Source organism: Planococcus citri, chromosome 1 (genome assembly GCF_950023065.1).
Source record: "Planococcus citri chromosome 1, ihPlaCitr1.1, whole genome shotgun sequence".
Taxonomy (NCBI): Eukaryota; Metazoa; Arthropoda; class Insecta; order Hemiptera; family Pseudococcidae; genus Planococcus; species Planococcus citri.
In genome coordinates, this window is record NC_088677.1 from 74,704,550 (window position 1) to 74,723,953 (window position 19,404).

Below are 19,404 nucleotides of genomic sequence, written 5' to 3' on the forward strand. Positions count from 1 at the left end.
GGATCAGTCCGCAGAATTTGCAGTAGTGCTTCTAGTCTGATTCTTGGAACGGTCTGTAATTCGCAAGTGGCAGACACAGAATATAAAGTAGCATAGAATTACGTACCTAGAGGAACAAGTTCAAGGAACATTTCACTAATACACGCGGTTTCTGGTGAAGTCACTGAGTGGATGTCTAAAACACCAAATTTGGGTATAACCGAGTATGACTTGAAAAAAAAAAACGTTATATGGACAAGTTGCTTATCTTTGAAATTTAAGGGACAACTGAATTGAAAAAATTGCAGAAAACGTATTTTTGACCTTGGGAGTGGGTAGTAGCTTACTTTGGAAAATGAACAAATTTTGTTGTTATGAATTTTTGCCTAACTTTGAAATTGAAGGGCTCAGAATTTCAGAAATATATTTTAAAAGAAACAAAAATATTTCTGGTCCTTTCAATTTCAAAAATGACAAAATTTGTTTGCTTTCCAAAGTACTGCCCATTTCCAAGATCAAAAACCCGTTTTTCTCATTTCTTCTTTTAAAATATTTCTAGCCCCTTCAATTTCAAAATTAGACAAAAATCCGTAATGACATTTTTGCTGGAAAACTTGGAAAAGTCAGGGAATTTGGTCGGTCTGAAAAATTCAGGGAATTTTGTGAAATGTTACTTCAAACAGATTTTTAGCCAAATTTTTGTAAAAAATGGGCTATTTGCGGTAGGCCAGCAGTTAATTTATAAGTTTCAGCACAATGGTGATTTTTACAATTCATGACCAGGAACCGGTTCTAATCGATCAAATAAAGTCAAACTTAGGGAATGGAGTTTTTCCAGGAGCTAGAATTGACCCCTGCAGTTTGGAGGGCCAACGTTGAAAATTACAGAAAGGTAATTTTTTTGGAGAAGCATAATTTGGCCCCAAATTGATGAAAATGGTCCAAATTCATACCGTTGGTGAGTAACGCCATTGTGAACAACATATCCAAATTTCAGCTTCCTAGGTCATTCCCACCACATTTAAGGTGGAGAAACCCTGATTTTGACCCTATTTTTGACTCCACCCCACTCTTAGAATTGACCTAAGGAGCCCCAATGTCCAGCATACAATGGGATGGTGCCACTTGAGTGTATTTTGCAGGTTTAAACCTTCCAACTCTATTTGATCCCTCTCCAGGATCAAAAAAGTGATTTTTTTTGGCCATTTTACATGTTTTTTGACATTTTATGACCTGGAGCCTGTTCTAATTGATCAATTAAAGTCAAACTTGGGGAATGTGGTTCTCTTGGAAGCTAAAAGTGACTCCTGCAGTTGGAAGGGTCAAAGTTGAAAATTACAGAAAGGTCATTTTTTGGAGAAGCATAATTTGGCCCCAACTTGATGAAAAGAGTCCAGATTCATACCATTAGTGAGGACCACCATTGTGAACAACATATTATCCAAATTTCAGTTTCCTAGGTCATCTCCACCCAATTGAGTGTATTTTGCAGGTTTCAACCTTCCAACCCTATTTGATCCCCCTCCAGGATCAAAAAAGTTGATTTTTTTGGCCGTTTTACATGTTTTTAAACTTTTAGGAAAGCCAACAGCCCCTCCGAATTGACCTAGAGGGTCCAAATTTTCACAGTACATCGGGAGGATGTACCCAAAGTGCCTTTTGCAGGTTTCAACTTTCTAACCCTATTTGATCCCTCTCCAGGATAAAAAAAAGTGGATTTTTGGCCATTTTACATGTTTTTCGACCTTTAGGAAACCCTACAGCCCCCCTCCCTTCCGTATTGACCTAGAGGGTCCAAATTTTCACAGTACATTGGGAGGATGTATCAGAAGTGCCTTTTGCTGGTTTCAGCCTTCCAAACCCATTTTACTTCCTTCCAGAGTCAAAAAACTAGATTTTCAGCCAAATTTTTGTAAAAAATAGGGCTATTTACGGTAGGCAAGGACATTTTTATTTACAAGTTTCAGCGTTTCAGCACTATGGTGATTTTTTACATTTTATGACCTGGAACCGGTTCTAATCAATCAAATAAAATCAAACTTGGGGAATGGGGTTCTCTTGGAAGCTAGAATTGACCCCTGCAGTTGGAAGGGTCAAAGTTGAAAATTACAGAAAGGTCATTTTTTTGGAGAAGCACAATTTGGCCCCAAATTGATGAAAATGGTCCAAATTCATACCGTTGGTGAGTAACGCCATTGTGAACAACATATCCAAATTTCAGCTTCCTAGGTCATTCCCACCCCATTTAAGGTGGGAAAAGCCTGATCTGCTACTACTTTTTTTCATTTCTCATAAGTCATTATGAAAAAATTTACCTAATTTAATTTCACTTTGCTCAGACAATTTTTCGCAAGTCGCTTTTGTCAAAAATTGGCTAAAAGTTGCTGAATTAAGTCTTGCATTTTGTCAACTTATGAGTTATGAGTAGAGTTAGGATTTTTATACAGAAGTATGATGAAAATATGCAATATTTTATGCAATTTTTTCACCCAAAATATGCAAAAATTTCAGATTGAGTAACGTACCTATCTCTGAAAAGGATTTTTCAAGCTGAAAAACATGAAAACTCTCAATTCAAAACAAAATCAAAAAATACATAATTATTTTTTCTTTCTAAAAATAGGCAAAACAAGTCATTTATAAATTCATAAAATTCATAAATGATTTTGAGAAAAAATTTACTTAATGACATTAAGAAAATTTTTTCTCAAAAGCAGTGTTGCGATTTTTTGAACAAAAAAAGTCTTGAAAATCTCAATTTTTGCAAAATTTCCGTTGATATGCAAAAAAATACCAGAGAATGGCAGAATGCTCAAATATTCAAAAATAAGTATGTTTTTTTATACACGGATTCTCGAAAATTGGGTTTTTGGACGTTTTTTGAATCTCTTTTTTAAGCACTTTTTAGATCCCCACCACAAACAACTTTCAAAACATCAGAAGTCTTCTCTCTTCAAGTGAAATCCAAAATCCATTTTCAAAAGCTACTATCCTAGCAGATTATCGTGGATTTTAAATCTGCCAAAATCCGTGTAAAAAAAAACAAACCTAATACTTACGTATGCAAGTTTTCTTCTGAAATATGCGTTCATTCATCAGGAAATTTCATCATTCGTGGAGATCTTATCAAATAGTTAGGTAGGTATGCTCTTTTTCTAGTTCATTAAAAATGTGCAAAGCATAAAAATCCCTGTTCTAGTTATGACTTATGCGGATCATTTAAAAATCTCGCTTTTTCGGAAATTTGCTAAAAAAATGTTTCGCTTCTTTGCTAAAAATGACTAAGAAGCCCTTGCCTTTTACTGCAATTATTGTCGAAGTCTCGGTTTCTGTAAAAAAAAAATAGCAAAATTCGCCTGACCTGGCAAGAATTTTCTTTTTTTTTTTTTGCGAAAAATTGCTAAAAAGTGTCTTTTTTTTTGCATCGGAAAACTCTGACTCTTTTTCAATAATAGTTCTAATGTGTCGTTTTTTCACTAGAAATTTCTAAAAACTTTTCTTTTTATTTTGCTGAAATTGTCAAACTTCTCGTATTTATTGCCAGAAATCGCGAAAATTCTCAATTTTTGGCCCACAATTGCCGGAAAAATCGTTGTTTTTTCAATCAAAAAGTTACAAAATATTTGTACACATATGTATCAACTTTTTTGGCAAAAATTGGGGAAAAGATTGTTTAGGCAGTAATTGCCAAAATGTCCGGTTTTTTGCTGAAATTAGACAAGTTTCTATCGAGTTTCATTTTCAAATTTTGATTAAAAAAGAAAGTTCTGTTTTTTTTGGTAATTTTTTTTCAGCATTATTAAAATGTATTGCCCATGTTTTGTCACTTTTTTTGTTACCTTTTTGAGGACTTTTTTAAGTCAACAAATTAATTCCATGAGCTTTTTAGGTTACTAAGCCACATTTTTTTTTTGGAAAAAATGAGTAACGAGCCCTGGAGGATTAAAAAATTATTCAAAATTTCATCAAATGGAGTTGGAAAGCCGAAATTAGCGTACCTATTGAAATTAATTTGTAGAATAATTTCGGCTTTCCAACTCCAATTTGATGAAATTTTGTGAGAATTTCGAGTTTCAAAAATCTGCGGGAGGCTCCAAAACTGTTCAAAACGATTTGAAACCGTTTCCAATCAATTTGGCAGGTCGAAAATAGGGTATATCCAAAATTTCAGCTTTGTAGACCAATTTGGTAAAATTTTGATTTTTTCCCCACATTTTACATTTTTGGCCAAAATCTATTTTAGAAAATTCACCAAAAATCGAAAGAGGCACTTTATCACTTGAAATGTTGACAGGTGATGAATTTTTTTTGCCTGCTCTTATTTCGATCTACCTTTGTCCTTTTAAAAAAACGTCGTGCAAGTCCCATGTTGGAACACAAAATCTGCGATTTTGGCTGACCTGTCAATCAAAAGGGCTGCCAGTTTGTAAGTAGGGCCACCTTTTTTTGAGGACAAGAGCTAGAAATGTTCCTTAAGATCTTTAAGATAAAAATTGTCCCCTAGGGTCAGCCACGGGGGGGGGGGGGTGCACCAGATCCTTATACGGGCCCTCCGACTATTGACCACATAAATAGTTACAGTCGTGCTTGAAAAAAAAGAGGCACAATTCAGTAAACCTATTAAATTAACAATATTTGGCACTCATGATGATGCTCGAATAAATTTATCACACCTTCCCCTCCCCCCACCTGATCGCACAATATGTAATTAATTTTTCAATGGTCTGCAAAATGTGGAAATGTCAGTGAAAATCATTTCCGAACAAGTACAAGGACACACTGGAATAGAATTTTCACGAGAAAATGAATGTTAAAATTGCGAATAAATACACTCGAAATAACATAATACCTATACGCCTACGCGAAATTTGGTGGTTTATTAACAACGTTAACAAATACAACTTGAATTAAATCTACGATCACAATTCACAGACACAGTTCGATAATATTAGCGCTGCTTAATGGCGATCTCGTGAACTACATTCACCTCGTTGGTCAATGATCATTGATCAGCGATCGCACGAGTCATACTCATTCTAAATACAAAGTATACACATTCGGGTTCGGTCGATTTGGTTACAAGTAGGTAGGTAGAGGTACGTATGAATGAGTGAGTAAATAATTAATAATTTACATATTATGTATCCGCTGGCAGGACGACGTCCGATGTCTGTCGTCTGAAAGAGCGACGCGGCGCAGGTCGGGTCGCACTCGCAAATATCCACATTTTGGATGAAAATAAACCCAAGTGGGCAGTGGAAGCCCTTGATATTTGTTCGTCTTTCGTCGCGTCTCTCGCCAAAACGATTCGATCGTCCTAATCGTATGGCCGTAGCGGTAATCATAATCATACTGCTATCTCTATAAATCCATTCAAATTCTTTCCTTTCCACAGGAACAGAACGGAATGGTGCCCCACGGTTTCTACCACTAGTGGATCGCCGTTTAGTAAATGGTAATAAAATTAGTGGATGGTATCGTTGGTCGTTTCTCAGCAGGCCGAAAGTTTCGAAGCTAAAATAGTCACGTATTTTCTGAACTACGAGTAAATCACTTTGAAAAATATACCTATCTAAAAGCACAACGAGATTGCAGTGTTGGAAAAAAAAACGTTTTTTTTGAAATAAAACAAAAAACAGTTTTTTTTGTATGTTTAAAAAAAATCTTTTGTTTTAAACCCAAATTCAAGTGTAAAATTTGACCTGTTTTAAACGTGTTTTAAACGTTTTAAAAACACGTTTAAAACAAAAAATTTTGTTTTTTTCAAGTGTAAATGTGGTTTCAGATTCAATTTTTTTGTTTTTTTTTCAGACTTTTTTGGTACTCCATAACTTTGTTTGATTTCATTGTTCTTGTTCAATCAAAAAATGTAAATAAAATTCAAAAAGTATATTGCCTTCAGGTTTAGGTACCTATGGATTATGAATTTTGCATAATCTATATAGATTATGGAATGTTGAATTTTTTTATTACAAAAAAATAATGTAAAATAAGTTTTTGAAAATCCGGCTGTGTTTTTACCAGATTGTACCTAAGCAGATAAAAATTGAAAATCCATAATCTACTGGGGTAGTAGATTATAGGAATGGATTTTAGATTTTACTTCATCAGAAATGAACTGTCAATCCAGCTGCAGTCCCAGAATTCAGATTATGGATTCTTGTAAAATCCATAGTTTAGATAATGGACTTCTGTAAAATCCGTGTAAAAAAAACATAATTTTTTTTTTTTGATAATTCTATGGTCGAAAATCTTGAAATAATTGAAAAAAAAACAAAAAAAACGAGGTCTCAAAAAAAACAAGTTTTAAACAATAAAAACAGTTTTAAATAGAAATTATGTTTTAAACAACAATGTTTTTTTCTCGGCATTTAAAATAGCTGTTTTAAACAATGTTTTAAACAATCGAGTTTTAAACAACCAACACTGCGAGATTGGTGTATCAAAGTGGGGAAAAAATGATATCAAGTAGGTATATGAGCAAGTCGGCATTATCTACACACTCGTCAATTATACATACAACAATCAAACACTACTCAACTCAGCAGACTCCTGGAAACGTACCACATATGCAACACATCAGACACAACAGAACGGATTTACACTAGCCTGCGTTTATTTAAAGAAAATACAAACAAATTTCACTTTAAATAAGTTTTAGAACTGTTTTGTTACATAAATAAAACACAAACAAATAAATAGAAACAAAAACAAAAAGACAAACATGGAATTATTGGGAAAACTATATTTCACTGTGCAAAACACAAATCTTTGGGGACTTAAAATTGAACGATACATTCATTAATCGATAATTCAAAATATCAGACACAAAATATAAACAATTCCGAGCGAAGCGAGGGCTAAGTTGTTGAAAAATTGGATTTTCAAAAATTGCCGGAGCGCCTTTTTCGAGAACTTTTCAAAATGAAAAATTCTACGCTTTCTTCACAGACCATGCAGATTAGATCTGATGAAATGATACGAATCAGTATCGAAGCGAGTTTTCAGCGATATTTACGTATTATTGCGCCGTTCTGTCGATGCTTTTCTCTCTTACAAATTTTGACGTCATTTTCAACAGTATATAAAAACTTGAAAATGTCGCCGCGATCAATTTTATAAAAAGTGGCAGCAAAACAATAAATAATACGTTGGCTGAAAATTTTCGCGATGAAATAAAAATACAATTTGACACGTTTCAGTCAGCATTTTCGTTACTTATTTCTGCCTGTGGCGGTGACGGCAGCGGCAGCGGCAACAGTTGTGACTGATGCCGGATGAATAACGCTGGCAGTGCTCGACGAGTCTAGTAACGGCTCGAGCGTCGACGATTCCAGCGTAGCGTACTTTCTGGTAAATACTGGTCCGTTTAACGCTTCTATCAGCGAAACACGTTCGTAACCAGGTGGAATTCCGTCGTTCATCTGCGCAAGCAAAACATTCGATAGAGTCGAGTACGAACACGATCGTAGACGAAATAATAAAACAATGCTTAAAACTTACTTCGGTAATGGAAGCCAATGATTCGGAGAGTTTGTGCATCGCTTTAATCTGCAATAACGCTCTGAACGGAGACCTACAGATAGGGCAGTTGTTCGCTTGGTAACGCAACGAATCGGCGCAAGCTTGACATAAACAAAGATGTCGACAGGGTAGAATCAGAGTGTCTCGCATATCGCTCATACAAATAACGCATTCCAGGCCCGCGTCTTCGATTTCTTCTTCGGTGCCTTCCTACAGAAGGATAGGGAAAGAAAAAACAGCGAAATGAATAATACTGTACTACAATAATTCGTCAATAAGAGAAACACGCTCGACTTACTTTGGCGACGTCGTTGATTTTATTCTCAATTCCATAAATCTCTTGCAACAAATAGCACAGTCCGTCGACAAACAATTTCTGTTTCAACGCTTTGAGGGAGAAAGAATCGTCAGCGTGACGTTCGATAATTGCATATGTGGTATGTGATTGACGCCCTTCTGCAATTGAGCAAACATGGTGTAAAAGAATGCGCTAGTACAGAGTACGGACTACAGAGATGGGGCGATTCGATCAAAAAATTGAATCCGTTTCAAAATCAGCGATTCAGTTTTCAAATGAACCCGATTCAGAATCTGATTCAATATTGCTATTTTTGATCTACTTATTGCTGACCCAAAATGAAAATTTGACAAATGAAATCATAAAATATGTCGGACAGACTTTGTGGCATATTTTGAAAAATAGAAGTTCCTAAACAGCAAAATCTGACAAAATTAAATCATAAAATTTTTCGCACAGATTTTGTAGCATTTTTTGAAAAGCTTTCTGAGATTACAGATAAAACGGAGTGAAACTGCTTGCATTCCATCATTTTTGTTTCAAACACTGGTCCTAATTTCGGTCTGAACACACCCACTGATTGAAAACAGTTTCTGTTTCAAACACTGATTCACAGTTGGGTCTGAACACATCCACTGATTGAAAACACTGCCTGTTTCAAACACTGGTCCTACCTTGGGTGTGAATACACCCACTGATTGAAAACAATGTCTGTTTCAAACACTGGACCTGAGTTGTGTCTGAACATACCCACTAATTGAAAAGGTCCTAACTTGGGTCTGAACACACACACTGATTGAAAACAGTGTCTGTTTCAAACACTGGTCCAAACATGGGTCTGAACACACCCACTAATTGAAAAGGTCCTAATTTGGGTCTGAACACACCCACTGATTGAAAACAGTGTCTGTTTCAAACACTGGTCCAAACGTGGGTCTGAACACACACACTGATTGAAAAGGTCCTAATTTGGGTCTGAACACACCCACTGATTGAAAACAGTGTCTGTTTCAAACACTGGTCCAAACGTGGGTCTGAACACACACACTGATTGAAAACAGTGTCTGTTTCAAACATTGGTCCCAACTTGGGTCTGAACAGACACACTGATTGAAAACAGTGTTGGTTTCAAAAAATTTTAAATTTTTTAAATTTGGATTTTGGTTAATTGGTTTCGATCAAATATTTTTTATTTTTGGTTTTCAGTTTTCCACAAAACAGATTCATATTTTGGTATTTCCTACATTTTTGGTTTTTGGATTTTTAATAGTTTCAACCCCTGCTAACTTGGGTTGGAACACACTCACTGATTGAAAGCAGTGTTTGGTTCAACCACTGGTTCTAACTTGGGTCTGAACACACCCACTGATTGAAAACAGTGTCTGTTTCAAACACTGGTCCTAAATTAGGTATGAACACACCTTCAAAACAGTGTTTGTTTCAACCACTGGTCCTAACTTGGGTCTGAACCCATCCACTGATTGAAAGCAGTGTTGATTTCAAACACTGGTCCTAACTTAGGTCTGAACACACCCTCAAAACAGTGTCTGTTTCAAACACTGGTCCTAACTTAGGTCTGAACGAACCCTCAAAACAGTGTTTGTTTCAACCACTGTTCCTAACTTGGGTCTGAACACACACACTGATTGAAAACAGTGTTGATTTCAAACACGGGTCTAAACTTGGGTCTGAAATCACCCACTAATTGAAAACCGTGTCTGTTTCAACCACTGGCCCTAACTTGGTTCTGAGTGAACACACCCACCAATTGAAAGCAGTTTTTGTTTCAAACACTGGTCCTAACTTAGGTCTGAACACACACACTGATTGAAAACAGTGTTTGTTTCAACCACTGGTCCTAACGTGGGTCTGAACACACACACTGATTGAAAACAGTGTTTGTTTCAACCACTGGTCCTAACTTAGGCCCGAACGCACCCTGAAAGCAGTGTTTGTTTCAACCACTGGTCCTAACTTGGTTCTGAGTGAACACACCCACTAATAGAAAAGGTCCTAACTTGGGTCTAAACTCACCCACAAATCGAAAACAGTGTGTGTTTCAAACACTGGTCCAAACTTGGGTCTGAACCCATCCACTGATTCAAAACAGTGTTGATTTCAAACACTGGTCTAAACTTGGGTCTGAACTCACCCACTAATTGAAAACAGTGTCTGTTTCAACCACTGGCCCAAACTTGGTTCTGAGTGAACACGCCCACTAATTGAAAGCAGTTTTTGTTTCAACCACTGGTCCAAACTTGGGTCTGAACCCATCCACTGATTGAAAGCAGTGTTTGGTTCAACCACTGGTCCTAACTTAGGTCTGAACACACCCTCAAAACAGTGTTTGTTTCAAACACTGGTCCTAACTTGGGTCTGAACACACACACCTTGATTGAAAACAGTGTTGGTTTCAAACACTGGTCTAAACTTGGATCTGAACTCACCCACTAATTGAAAACAGTGTCTGTTTCAACGACTGGTCCTAACTTGGTTCTGAGTGAACACACCCACTAATTGAAAGCAGTTTTTGTTTCAAACACTGGTCCTAACGTGGGTCTGAACACACACACTGATTGAAAACAGTGTTTGTTTCAACCACTCGTCCTAACTTAGGCCCGAACGCACCCTGAAAGCAGTGTTTGTTTCAACCACTGGTCCTAACTTGGGTCTGAACACACTCTGATTGAAATAGTATCTGTCTCAACCACAGGTCCTTACATGGGGCTGAAAACACCCACTCATTGAAACGGGGTCTTGTCTCAACCACAGGTCTTTACTTGAGTCTGAAAACACCCAATGATTGAAAAACTGTCTGTCTCAACCACTGGTCCTTACTTGGGTTTGAAATTTGAAAACACCCACTGATTGACGACTAAATCAGATTCAATTCATTTTGAATCCTTTACTGAATCCGACTCAAAATTGATCCGCGATTCGAATCGACCCATCTCTGCTAGTAGGTAGAGGTTAGAGGTTCATATCGCAGTTCAACTAGATACGATTAAAATTCGCAATTTTAATTACCTTCCAGTCCTTCGAGAGCTATGCAATGAATAGCTACGGGTATAACATCCTTATCACAATTATAAAATAAATCTTGGTCCGAATGCGAACTGGGATCGAAACAATGTCCACTTTGCGAAAACTGCTGATTAGCGCCACGTTTGTAGTAATACACGTCGGACGTTAGTTTTTCGTCTTTGCACACGTATCTAAAAATAAGGTACATAGGTACGTAAATATCGTAGATACAGTTCTTATAATGTATATTGTATACTACGAACACGTACTTGATACCATTCAACGTAATTTCTTCGGTACAAAAGTAGCAAATTGTAATCGAGCACCTAACATCTGTGTCGAAAGTGAATTCCACATTATACGAAGTATTCTTTTGAGGATCGTTAACGCGAACAAAACGCACTGATTCTCTTCTAACGTTCACCAAGCACTTGAGCGGCAGAGTAGGATCACCAGTTTGAGGCGGAGGATACGGGAACTGCGCATATTTCAAACATATTATCACAAATACAACCTTACCTACATAAAGATGACGTATGGAGCGAGCCAATACGACTCGACAATACAGTACTGGAAATCAAATTACCGGAATGGGTTTATTGCCGAGAAAATTCAGATCCATGTTGTCGCCGAACAAGTAGGCCTCCGGTTGAGGCGCGTCGAATTTTTCTCCTCCCATTATGAAATAATTTGAAAAATAATTCCCTGCGAACGGAACAAAATGCAAACACGATCAATTCAACTTATTTAAACGGATGCTCTCAATCCAAATGGCTCGACAGCGCGCTATTATCGACTGAATATACCTGATTTAGTAGGATATCTGTAAGCCTGATTAGATAACAAATCCGTCTCTTCATTTCTCGCATTTTGTCGACTAGTAAACGCGCCCATTATCCAGGCACTGCGATACTGTACCAAGGTTTCAGGTTTGGGGTAATTGCCTCAGGGCTCAGAACTCAAAAACGTAGGAAATACCTCTCATTTTGAGGATTACTCGAGGAATCCTTCATGATGCAGAACAGATGCGCGGTATCGATATCTGAATATTACAAGTTGCAAGGATCAATTTTCGCAACTGAAACATTCGTAAAAATTACACACATATCGTGACATACAATGATTCGATGGAGCTGATTGACACGTATATCTATGTCTGTAATACCTAATTTATCACAACTGCGAGTTCGTCAACAATCACACCAACTTCTTGTCACAATTATTCCTACGTCTAATTTTTATAAGCGTTAACGCAGAAATATTTTAATTAAATAATTAACTTTTTTAAATGCTCACTTTTCTGAAAAATTATTATTTTTTTTATCATATTTTTCATTATCAAAAAAACAAAATAAATACAAACAAAAACCCTAATGGGTGTTGTTATTTTCACCTTCATCCAACTCGCGACCGAACGAATTGAGTGTGAAAATAACAACACCCTGTCGGTTTTGTTGCTGGTCAAAGATGCATGTAAACAAGTCCAAATTCAAAAATTTTTAATTTTATTTCTTTTTTCCAAGAAGAAAATTTTGCAGCTGAGATTTTGCAACAAATTTTAATCAACTTTGTCTCAAAAAAGTTAATTAATTATTGATGTAAGCTCAAAGCTCTTCGTTTTTAATTGTAGCTTCGGTTGACTCTGGCACTGTCGGTGTTGTATCGTTTGAAATGTTTTGAGCTAAGCTATGGTTGTTACTAATGTAGATGTGTTCAAATTTCAAATTGATTTATATCGTATCGTGACGTATATAACAGTCATCATCCACTAACGTTGTATCGTTTGGTTGTGAAGTGCTTTCGCAGAGTATGATATAATGACGAAGAAAGTAAAGAAAGTCGCTAGTTTGATAATCAAAAACAGAAAAGCCGTTATCAATGACAATGTCATCACTGTAAGTATTCGCAATTCGCATGCAACTTTTCTGTTTCAACTTTCAGCTGTTGAAATGAATGTGAATGTTGGATGAACTCGAATACCTTCCTTCGTTATTCAGCTACTGCTAATGATCATTTTCTTGGAATTCTTTTGGTTCGAATACGACGAGGCCATCCAATTTAGGCAGTACTTGTTCCTCTTCTAATCCATTTGCTTTATGTATAATTTCAGTCGGCTGGAATCGGAAGACCGTCTGTTTTTCACGCGTTGGTTGTAATATTTTTGGAATTCTTCGCTTGGGGATTGATGATGATGCCGGTCATGTCTGTAAGTTGAACCCTCGACGAAATACCAGTACATTAAATTATCGTTTCCTTCCGAAGCTACGTATCTATCGTTGCCCTTATATGTACCTAATTCCGCTGTGTGTTATGTTTTTCAGAATTTGTTACGTTTATTTCCGGGACATATGTTTTTAATGAATGGAATAATAATGGGAATCAAGGTGGTGTATCTGTTTCTGTACCTACTTTTTGAACACCGTATACTCGTTGAATTTTGTTCTAATTTCGTTTGAATTTTTTACAGGGACTTTTATCGTTTCTTAGCGCTCCGTTGATTGGCGCACTATCGGACGTATGGGGTAGAAAGTTCTTTCTTCTGATAACGGTGTTTTTCACTTGCCTACCTATACCGTTATTAGCCGTGAATGCTTGGTAATTTATCCGAACCGAATTGTGCTGAAAATTTGATGATATTGCTCGCGCTCTCTTTTATTTTATTTAATTTCGATTGTTCGCAGGTGGTTTTTCGCATTAACTAGTATTTCCGGAGTGTTCGCCGTTACGTTTTCGGTGGTATTTGCGTATGTGGCTGATGTTACCAAAGAGCAAGATCGAAGCGCCGCTTACGGAGTTGTAAGTAACTGAACAAATTGCTATTCGCCCTCGCCGATTAGGTGAAAAGTAACCTCGTTTCTGTTATTCGAATTGCAGGTTTCCGCCACATTTGCTGCTAGTTTCGTCATCAGTCCGGCATTGGGTGCTTATTTATTGGAAAGATATTCCGAGAATTTTGTGGTCGCTCTAGCCACAGCGGTGGCTGTATTCGATGTGTTGTTCATTTTAGTAGCGGTGCCGGAAAGTTACCCAGAAAAAATGTCCAATAGTTATTATAAAACTCAGTTTTCTTGGGAACAAGCCGATCCTTTTGCGGTAAGAGTTAGAAAAGACTTTCTTAAAAAAACACTACCTATGCGAAATTCAAATTATCCTATTTTTACTGATGTACGTACATAAATGTACCAATATTGGTTTTCAGTTATTGAAGAAAGTTGGTATCGACCAAACCGTGTTGCTGATATGTATTACTGTGGTATTTTCTTTCATTCCCGAAGCAGGAGTGTATTCGTGCATTTTGGTGTACATTAGATACGTGAGTATTCTTATCACTCCGATGATCATTTACACGTACACATACCTACTCTGTTATTTTCGTTTTTTAGGTTATAGGATTCAGTATGAGTAACGTTGTAATCTATATCGCCACTGTCGGAGTTTTATCGGTCATTTTTCAAAGTTCAATCGGTATCTTGATGAGAATCATGGGACCAAAACGTACAGTTCTGCTGGGACTGTTTTGCGAAGCGATGCATTTATTATGGTTTAGTTTCGCCACATTCGATTGGTAATGATCTACGCCTTTATTCGTGCCCCTTTTTAATCTGTTTTATTTTTACCTATGTACCTGATCGTTATTTCGCAGGATGGTATGGATAGCTGGTTTTTTGGCGTCCTTCTCTTCAATTACATATCCTGCCATAAGCGCGTACGTTTCGGTTCACTCTGACGGCGATAAACAAGGTAACAATTATTCCTCAGCTGGGTCATTCCATGTCAATTCGACCAAAAAAATGCGATTTTGAAACTTGTGTCTTTCGATTTTGCTCATTTTTTTTTACAATGTCTACCCAACCAATAAGTAAGACACCCTCAATCAGTTTGTTCCCAGACACCTCAGTGAGTAGGTGGGGGGGGGCTTCAATTATTTTCAAATTATCTCGAGATACTCAACTTCGGCAGCACATTACTGCAAAGTTATGATACGTTGATCAAAACTGATTTCAGAGTTTCAAAGGGCATTGCATTTTAAACTCTTCAAGTGTTTTGAAATTTTCGTTAAACGTTGAACTTTCAAATCGAAAATTCAAATTTCAATTTCAAAATGGCGCTTGAAATCCTGTAAAAATTTCCATAGATAGATGTACATTTTGATGCTTTTTCGAAATATCTAATTTTTGAGATGGGATCTTTTAATGTTGGAGAAGCACTCCCTCCTTCAAATTTAGGCAGACCTTTCAAAAAGAAAAATCTGAGGCAAGTGGTATGTTTTTGGTGACGTTGAACACGAATATGACGTCAGATTTTTGATTGGACCCCATATATGAAAATCATTACCTATTTCAGGCTATTTGTTGGACTTTTACCTATTTTTTTTACTTTTACCCTCTTTGGGGAGGTGCTGGGGGCCGTGGATTAGGTCCAATCAAAATTCTGACGTCATTTTCGTGTTCAGCGTCACCAAAAACATACAATTCGATATATCACATGCCCCAGATTTTTTTTTGAAAGTTGTGCCCAAATTTGAGGGGAGGTGGTGCTTCCCTTCCATTGAACGATCCCATCTCGAAAATCAAATATTTTGAAAAGGCATCAAAAAGTACATTTATGGAAATTTTTTCAGAATTTTAAATAGCAGCTCCCACTTACAGCGCCATCTTGAAATTTAAACTTTCAACTTTTGAAAATTTCAAAATTCTTGAAAAGTTCAAAATGCAATGCCCTTTCGAACTGTGAAATCACTTTTGATCAAGTATCATAACTTTGGAGGCATGCGCTGTCGAAGTTTAGTATCTCGAGACAATGTGAAAATAATTAAAGCCCCCCCCCCACCAACCATCTGAGGGGGCTGGGACCAAACTGTTTGCGGGTTTCTTACTTATTGGGTTTGAGTGGGTAGACTTTGTAAAAAAAATTTGTGCGAAATCGAATTTCAAACGACATGACTCAAAAACGTGGGTTGGTCGAATTGAGGCGGAGTGACCCCCCCCCCCTCAAGCTGACTTTCACTAGCTGTTTTCCTAATGATTGAAATTTTTTTGTCAATGTTACGTAGGTTTGATTCAAGGTATCGTTATGGGCGTGCGTAGCTTATGCAATGGGATCGGTCCAGCCCTGTTCGGTATTTTCTTTTTCCTCTTCGATGTAGATCTCAGTTACAACGAAACATTGTTACCTTCTGATAAAGACCTTTTGACTAGTAATAAAACATCGCGTATTCATCACGATTTAAATTCTACGGTAAGTGTCGACTGTCGAACGGATGATTTTCCAACTCATTAAAATCAGCTCTCTTGTATGATTTCTACTACTCAAATAATTATGGTGGCGTTTAATTTCAGATAATCAGAGGTCCACCTTTTCTGTTTGGTTCGTTTTTAACGTTATGCGCTTTAGTCTTGGCGTCGTTCATACCGGAAAATAACGTCAAATTCGCCACGACCAGTACTTCAAGTAAAACAGCGTTTCATTGTTCTACATGGTGTCTGGGGAGTGGTGGTACAAACTTCAGATTTGGATACAACTGGGCACGACTAAGAGAAAAAATACTCTTTCAAAATCCAATTTTGACCATGAGGATCGCTAGCACTTTGAAAAATGAACAAAATTACCAATTATGATTTTTTGCCTAACTTGCAAATTGGAGGGGCCTTCAAATGATTTTTAATTTCAAAAAATTGCGGTAAAAAAACTAAATCCTACGGAAATGAATACTACGTTGAAAAATAAACAAATTTTGTTATGGTCATTTTTTTTTCTTACTCTAAAATTTAAAAAGTTTTTGAAACTTGAAAGTTGTAATTTTAATGAAATTTTTTGCAAATAGAAAATTGTTGAACAGACTTCAATTTTTTTTTAAATTTTAGAGTAAGAAAAAAAACAACCATAACAAAGTTTGTATTCATTTCTGCATTTATTTTTTTCATCGCGATTTTTTGAAATTGTAAATCATTTGTAGCCCCTTCAATTTTCAAGATAGGCAACTTGTTTATCATACGTTTTTCTCAACTCGTGCCCGGTATCCAAATCTGTAGTTTGTTCTACCACTCCCCGGACACCCTGTATACGAACTCTCAGCGTACTACCGGAAACTGATTATATAATGTTGTTTGTCGTTGATTTTTTCCATAGCTATGAATTTAACGTTCGATTCCAGCCAAGAAACGCGTAACAAGAAGAACGATACGTCTTCTAGTCCTGTACTTCTCTAGTCATTTTTAGTGTTCGTCTGTTGTCTAGAATGCGACTAATCGGAATACGAAGTAAGCTTCTCGAAGCATATTTTTGTTTCTCGTTTTCAGGTTTTATTCCTCGCGAATTTCTTCGTCCTTCAATTTCATAATTATTACGTTCGTCGTTATATTACCATTTATTTTTGAAGCGCCTTTTTTTTTATTCATTCGGGTTGGTTATCAAAAACGAGACTCGACAACTTTTTCAAAGTGCCAGTTCCCCAAATCGACTCGGAATTAGTACTGTAAAAATGAAATAATCGTTTTATTGTACAATGCCTTGTGGATCGCTACCTATTTTTATAATTTGTGATATTCTATTGATTTACCTAAGAGCTGCTAAATTACTGATTTTTTTTTTTTCAAAAGTGAAGAGGAATGATGCGTTTAAGCATTTAACTCGCAAGTACATATATCGATTCGCTGTTGTTAATTTTAACGAGTGCCCTAACTCTGACTCAAAAATCTTCGTGTGTAAAGTGAACGTTGGAAAAATCTAGTCATAGGATTTGTAACTTCACGCATTTGTCTATTTTTGAGATGGTTAACCTAAGCTAGAAAAAGTTACTATAGTTAGACGGATAGAAATGTCGCTCTCTCTATAGATATTTAAATCTGAATCTTTTTTTCCATTATCAACGTGAAAAGCTATTTCAAAAAGGGTCAGAACGTCAGAAGTGGGATCTTGACCCAGAATGCAGGAAAAGACCTCTGATGAAATTTAATGTGCCATGTGCACAACTGACAAATTACATAGTTCACTAAAAATATAAATAACTCACTGTTGGTGTTGACTGTTGACTGCTGGTCTTCAGTATCAACTCTTTCTCCATTAGATGCATTATCTGGCATCATTTTAGTTTTGATAAAGAAATGAAATAAGAGTAAAGCTAGTGCACAACTTCACAACTTGACAACAAACTATGAAAGGCGAAAGACAAATGGCAGTGGGCTCGAGGAGAAATGGTTGTTTATTTGTAGGAGGTTGACTCATTCCCAAAGATGAGTTTTGGTTGCCATTTTATGTTTGGCCAAACCCTTCCAAAGAGGTCACTAACATTTCTGAAATTACCTACCAAAGAACTGGTTATGAAGTGGAGAAATTACGGGCGATTATCTTGTAATTTACTACCTCTGGATTTTGCTATTTTCAAGTGGAGCATCAGTGTTATGGTAGACCATCTCATTTAAGAAAGAATCAGAAAAGGAATGTCGAGACGTAGTTGAATGATGCATGTTCTTGTTCTTTTATTCATTCAATTTCTCACAGGGACCTTTATTTTATTAAAAATCAAATTTTACTGAGGATCTGTAATATAAGTTTTCGACGTTTAGTTAATTAAGGTTTAGATTTTTATAGCTTTTCCAAGTTACATTTTTTTTCCACCAACTTCACATGTGTATAAAATGGATGTCTGTCTTGCTTCATTTAATCATTTATTTTTCGTTTTTTTTTTTAGTTGAACAATTTGACTTTTTAAAAAAAATCTATCAATGTATTACCATTTTTTTCACCTTGAGATTTTTTACTTCAGAAAATATTGTGCTCATTTGAAAAATTTTAGGATTTTTTTTTGCGTACAAAAGTAAAAACTGGAAAGTGGGGATAATTTTTTTTAAAAAGAGAAAATAAATTAAAAGGTTCCCCCAAACAAGGAGTCTTTTTTCTGGTAGCATTGTTGTGAATGAGGAGATGTGATTGACAATTTTTTTTTTGAAAAGCTGACTCTTTCATGAGGTGAATTTGAACAGCAAAAATTGTGCGTTGAATACTTCAAATTCAATTTACAGTTCTAAGGAAAAAAGATCTCCTAACCCTGAGGCGTTTTCTTTGAGGGAACCTCCGAGTTAATTGCTGTTTGTTGTTGTTGTTGTTTTTTTGTTTTTTAATCTAATCATGTTCACGATGTAATGTAAGTAATTTTAATTTTATATCATTGTAGTCATACATACGGTATGTACGTAAACTAGGTATGCTATGTATGTATAATGTTTGTAATTATGTGTACTTCTTCAATATCTGTGATGTTTTATTTCATTATCGTTAAAAGATTGTTGTGTTTTTGTGTTGATATTTTTTATATCCTAAGTTGTTTGTATTTATCATTTAAAATACCTATAATGTTTATTGCATCGTGCATCTAAAAACTTCAATTTGCATCTTCTTATTTTTTAAAGCAAGAATTGCTCGTTGATTCTTTCATTGCAGTTTGTTTGTTTTTTTTTCTATTAAACTAATTAAATGTATTGCGACGGTTGCGATTATTTTTTTCTCCAAATTTCTACTTTAGTTAAGGTAGGATTGTCTATCTAGTCTATCAAGAGCATAGCTGAGTTGAATAAGTTATA

The 19,404-nt window shown here is 36.1% G+C and overlaps 2 protein-coding genes across 2 annotated transcripts; one reads left to right on the forward strand and one right to left on the reverse strand.

Annotated features, from left to right (window-relative positions):
• Window positions 1-6,708: 6,708 nt before the first annotated feature.
• On the reverse strand, window positions 6,709-12,166 carry Mrgn1 (Mahogunin ring finger 1). Its single transcript, XM_065345776.1, has 8 exons — window positions 11,991-12,166; window positions 11,632-11,903; window positions 11,412-11,530; window positions 11,095-11,303; window positions 10,829-11,016; window positions 7,802-7,959; window positions 7,483-7,713; window positions 6,709-7,403 (listed from the first exon to the last, which is right to left on the reverse strand). The coding sequence occupies exons 2-8, from the start codon at window positions 11,717-11,719 to the stop codon at window positions 7,194-7,196; spliced, it is 1,203 nt and encodes a 400-aa protein (XP_065201848.1). The 5' UTR covers window positions 11,720-11,903; window positions 11,991-12,166; the 3' UTR covers window positions 6,709-7,193.
• Window positions 12,167-12,337: 171 nt separating this feature from the next.
• On the forward strand, window positions 12,338-19,312 carry LOC135832490 (hippocampus abundant transcript 1 protein). The gene is made up of 12 exons (XM_065345764.1): window positions 12,338-12,720; window positions 12,936-13,031; window positions 13,147-13,209; window positions 13,293-13,420; window positions 13,507-13,621; window positions 13,700-13,918; window positions 14,025-14,138; window positions 14,209-14,390; window positions 14,469-14,566; window positions 15,879-16,063; window positions 16,165-16,276; window positions 16,955-19,312. The coding sequence occupies exons 1-12, from the start codon at window positions 12,643-12,645 to the stop codon at window positions 17,032-17,034; spliced, it is 1,470 nt and encodes a 489-aa protein (XP_065201836.1). The 5' UTR covers window positions 12,338-12,642; the 3' UTR covers window positions 17,035-19,312.
• The last annotated feature ends 92 nt before the right edge of the window (window positions 19,313-19,404 follow it).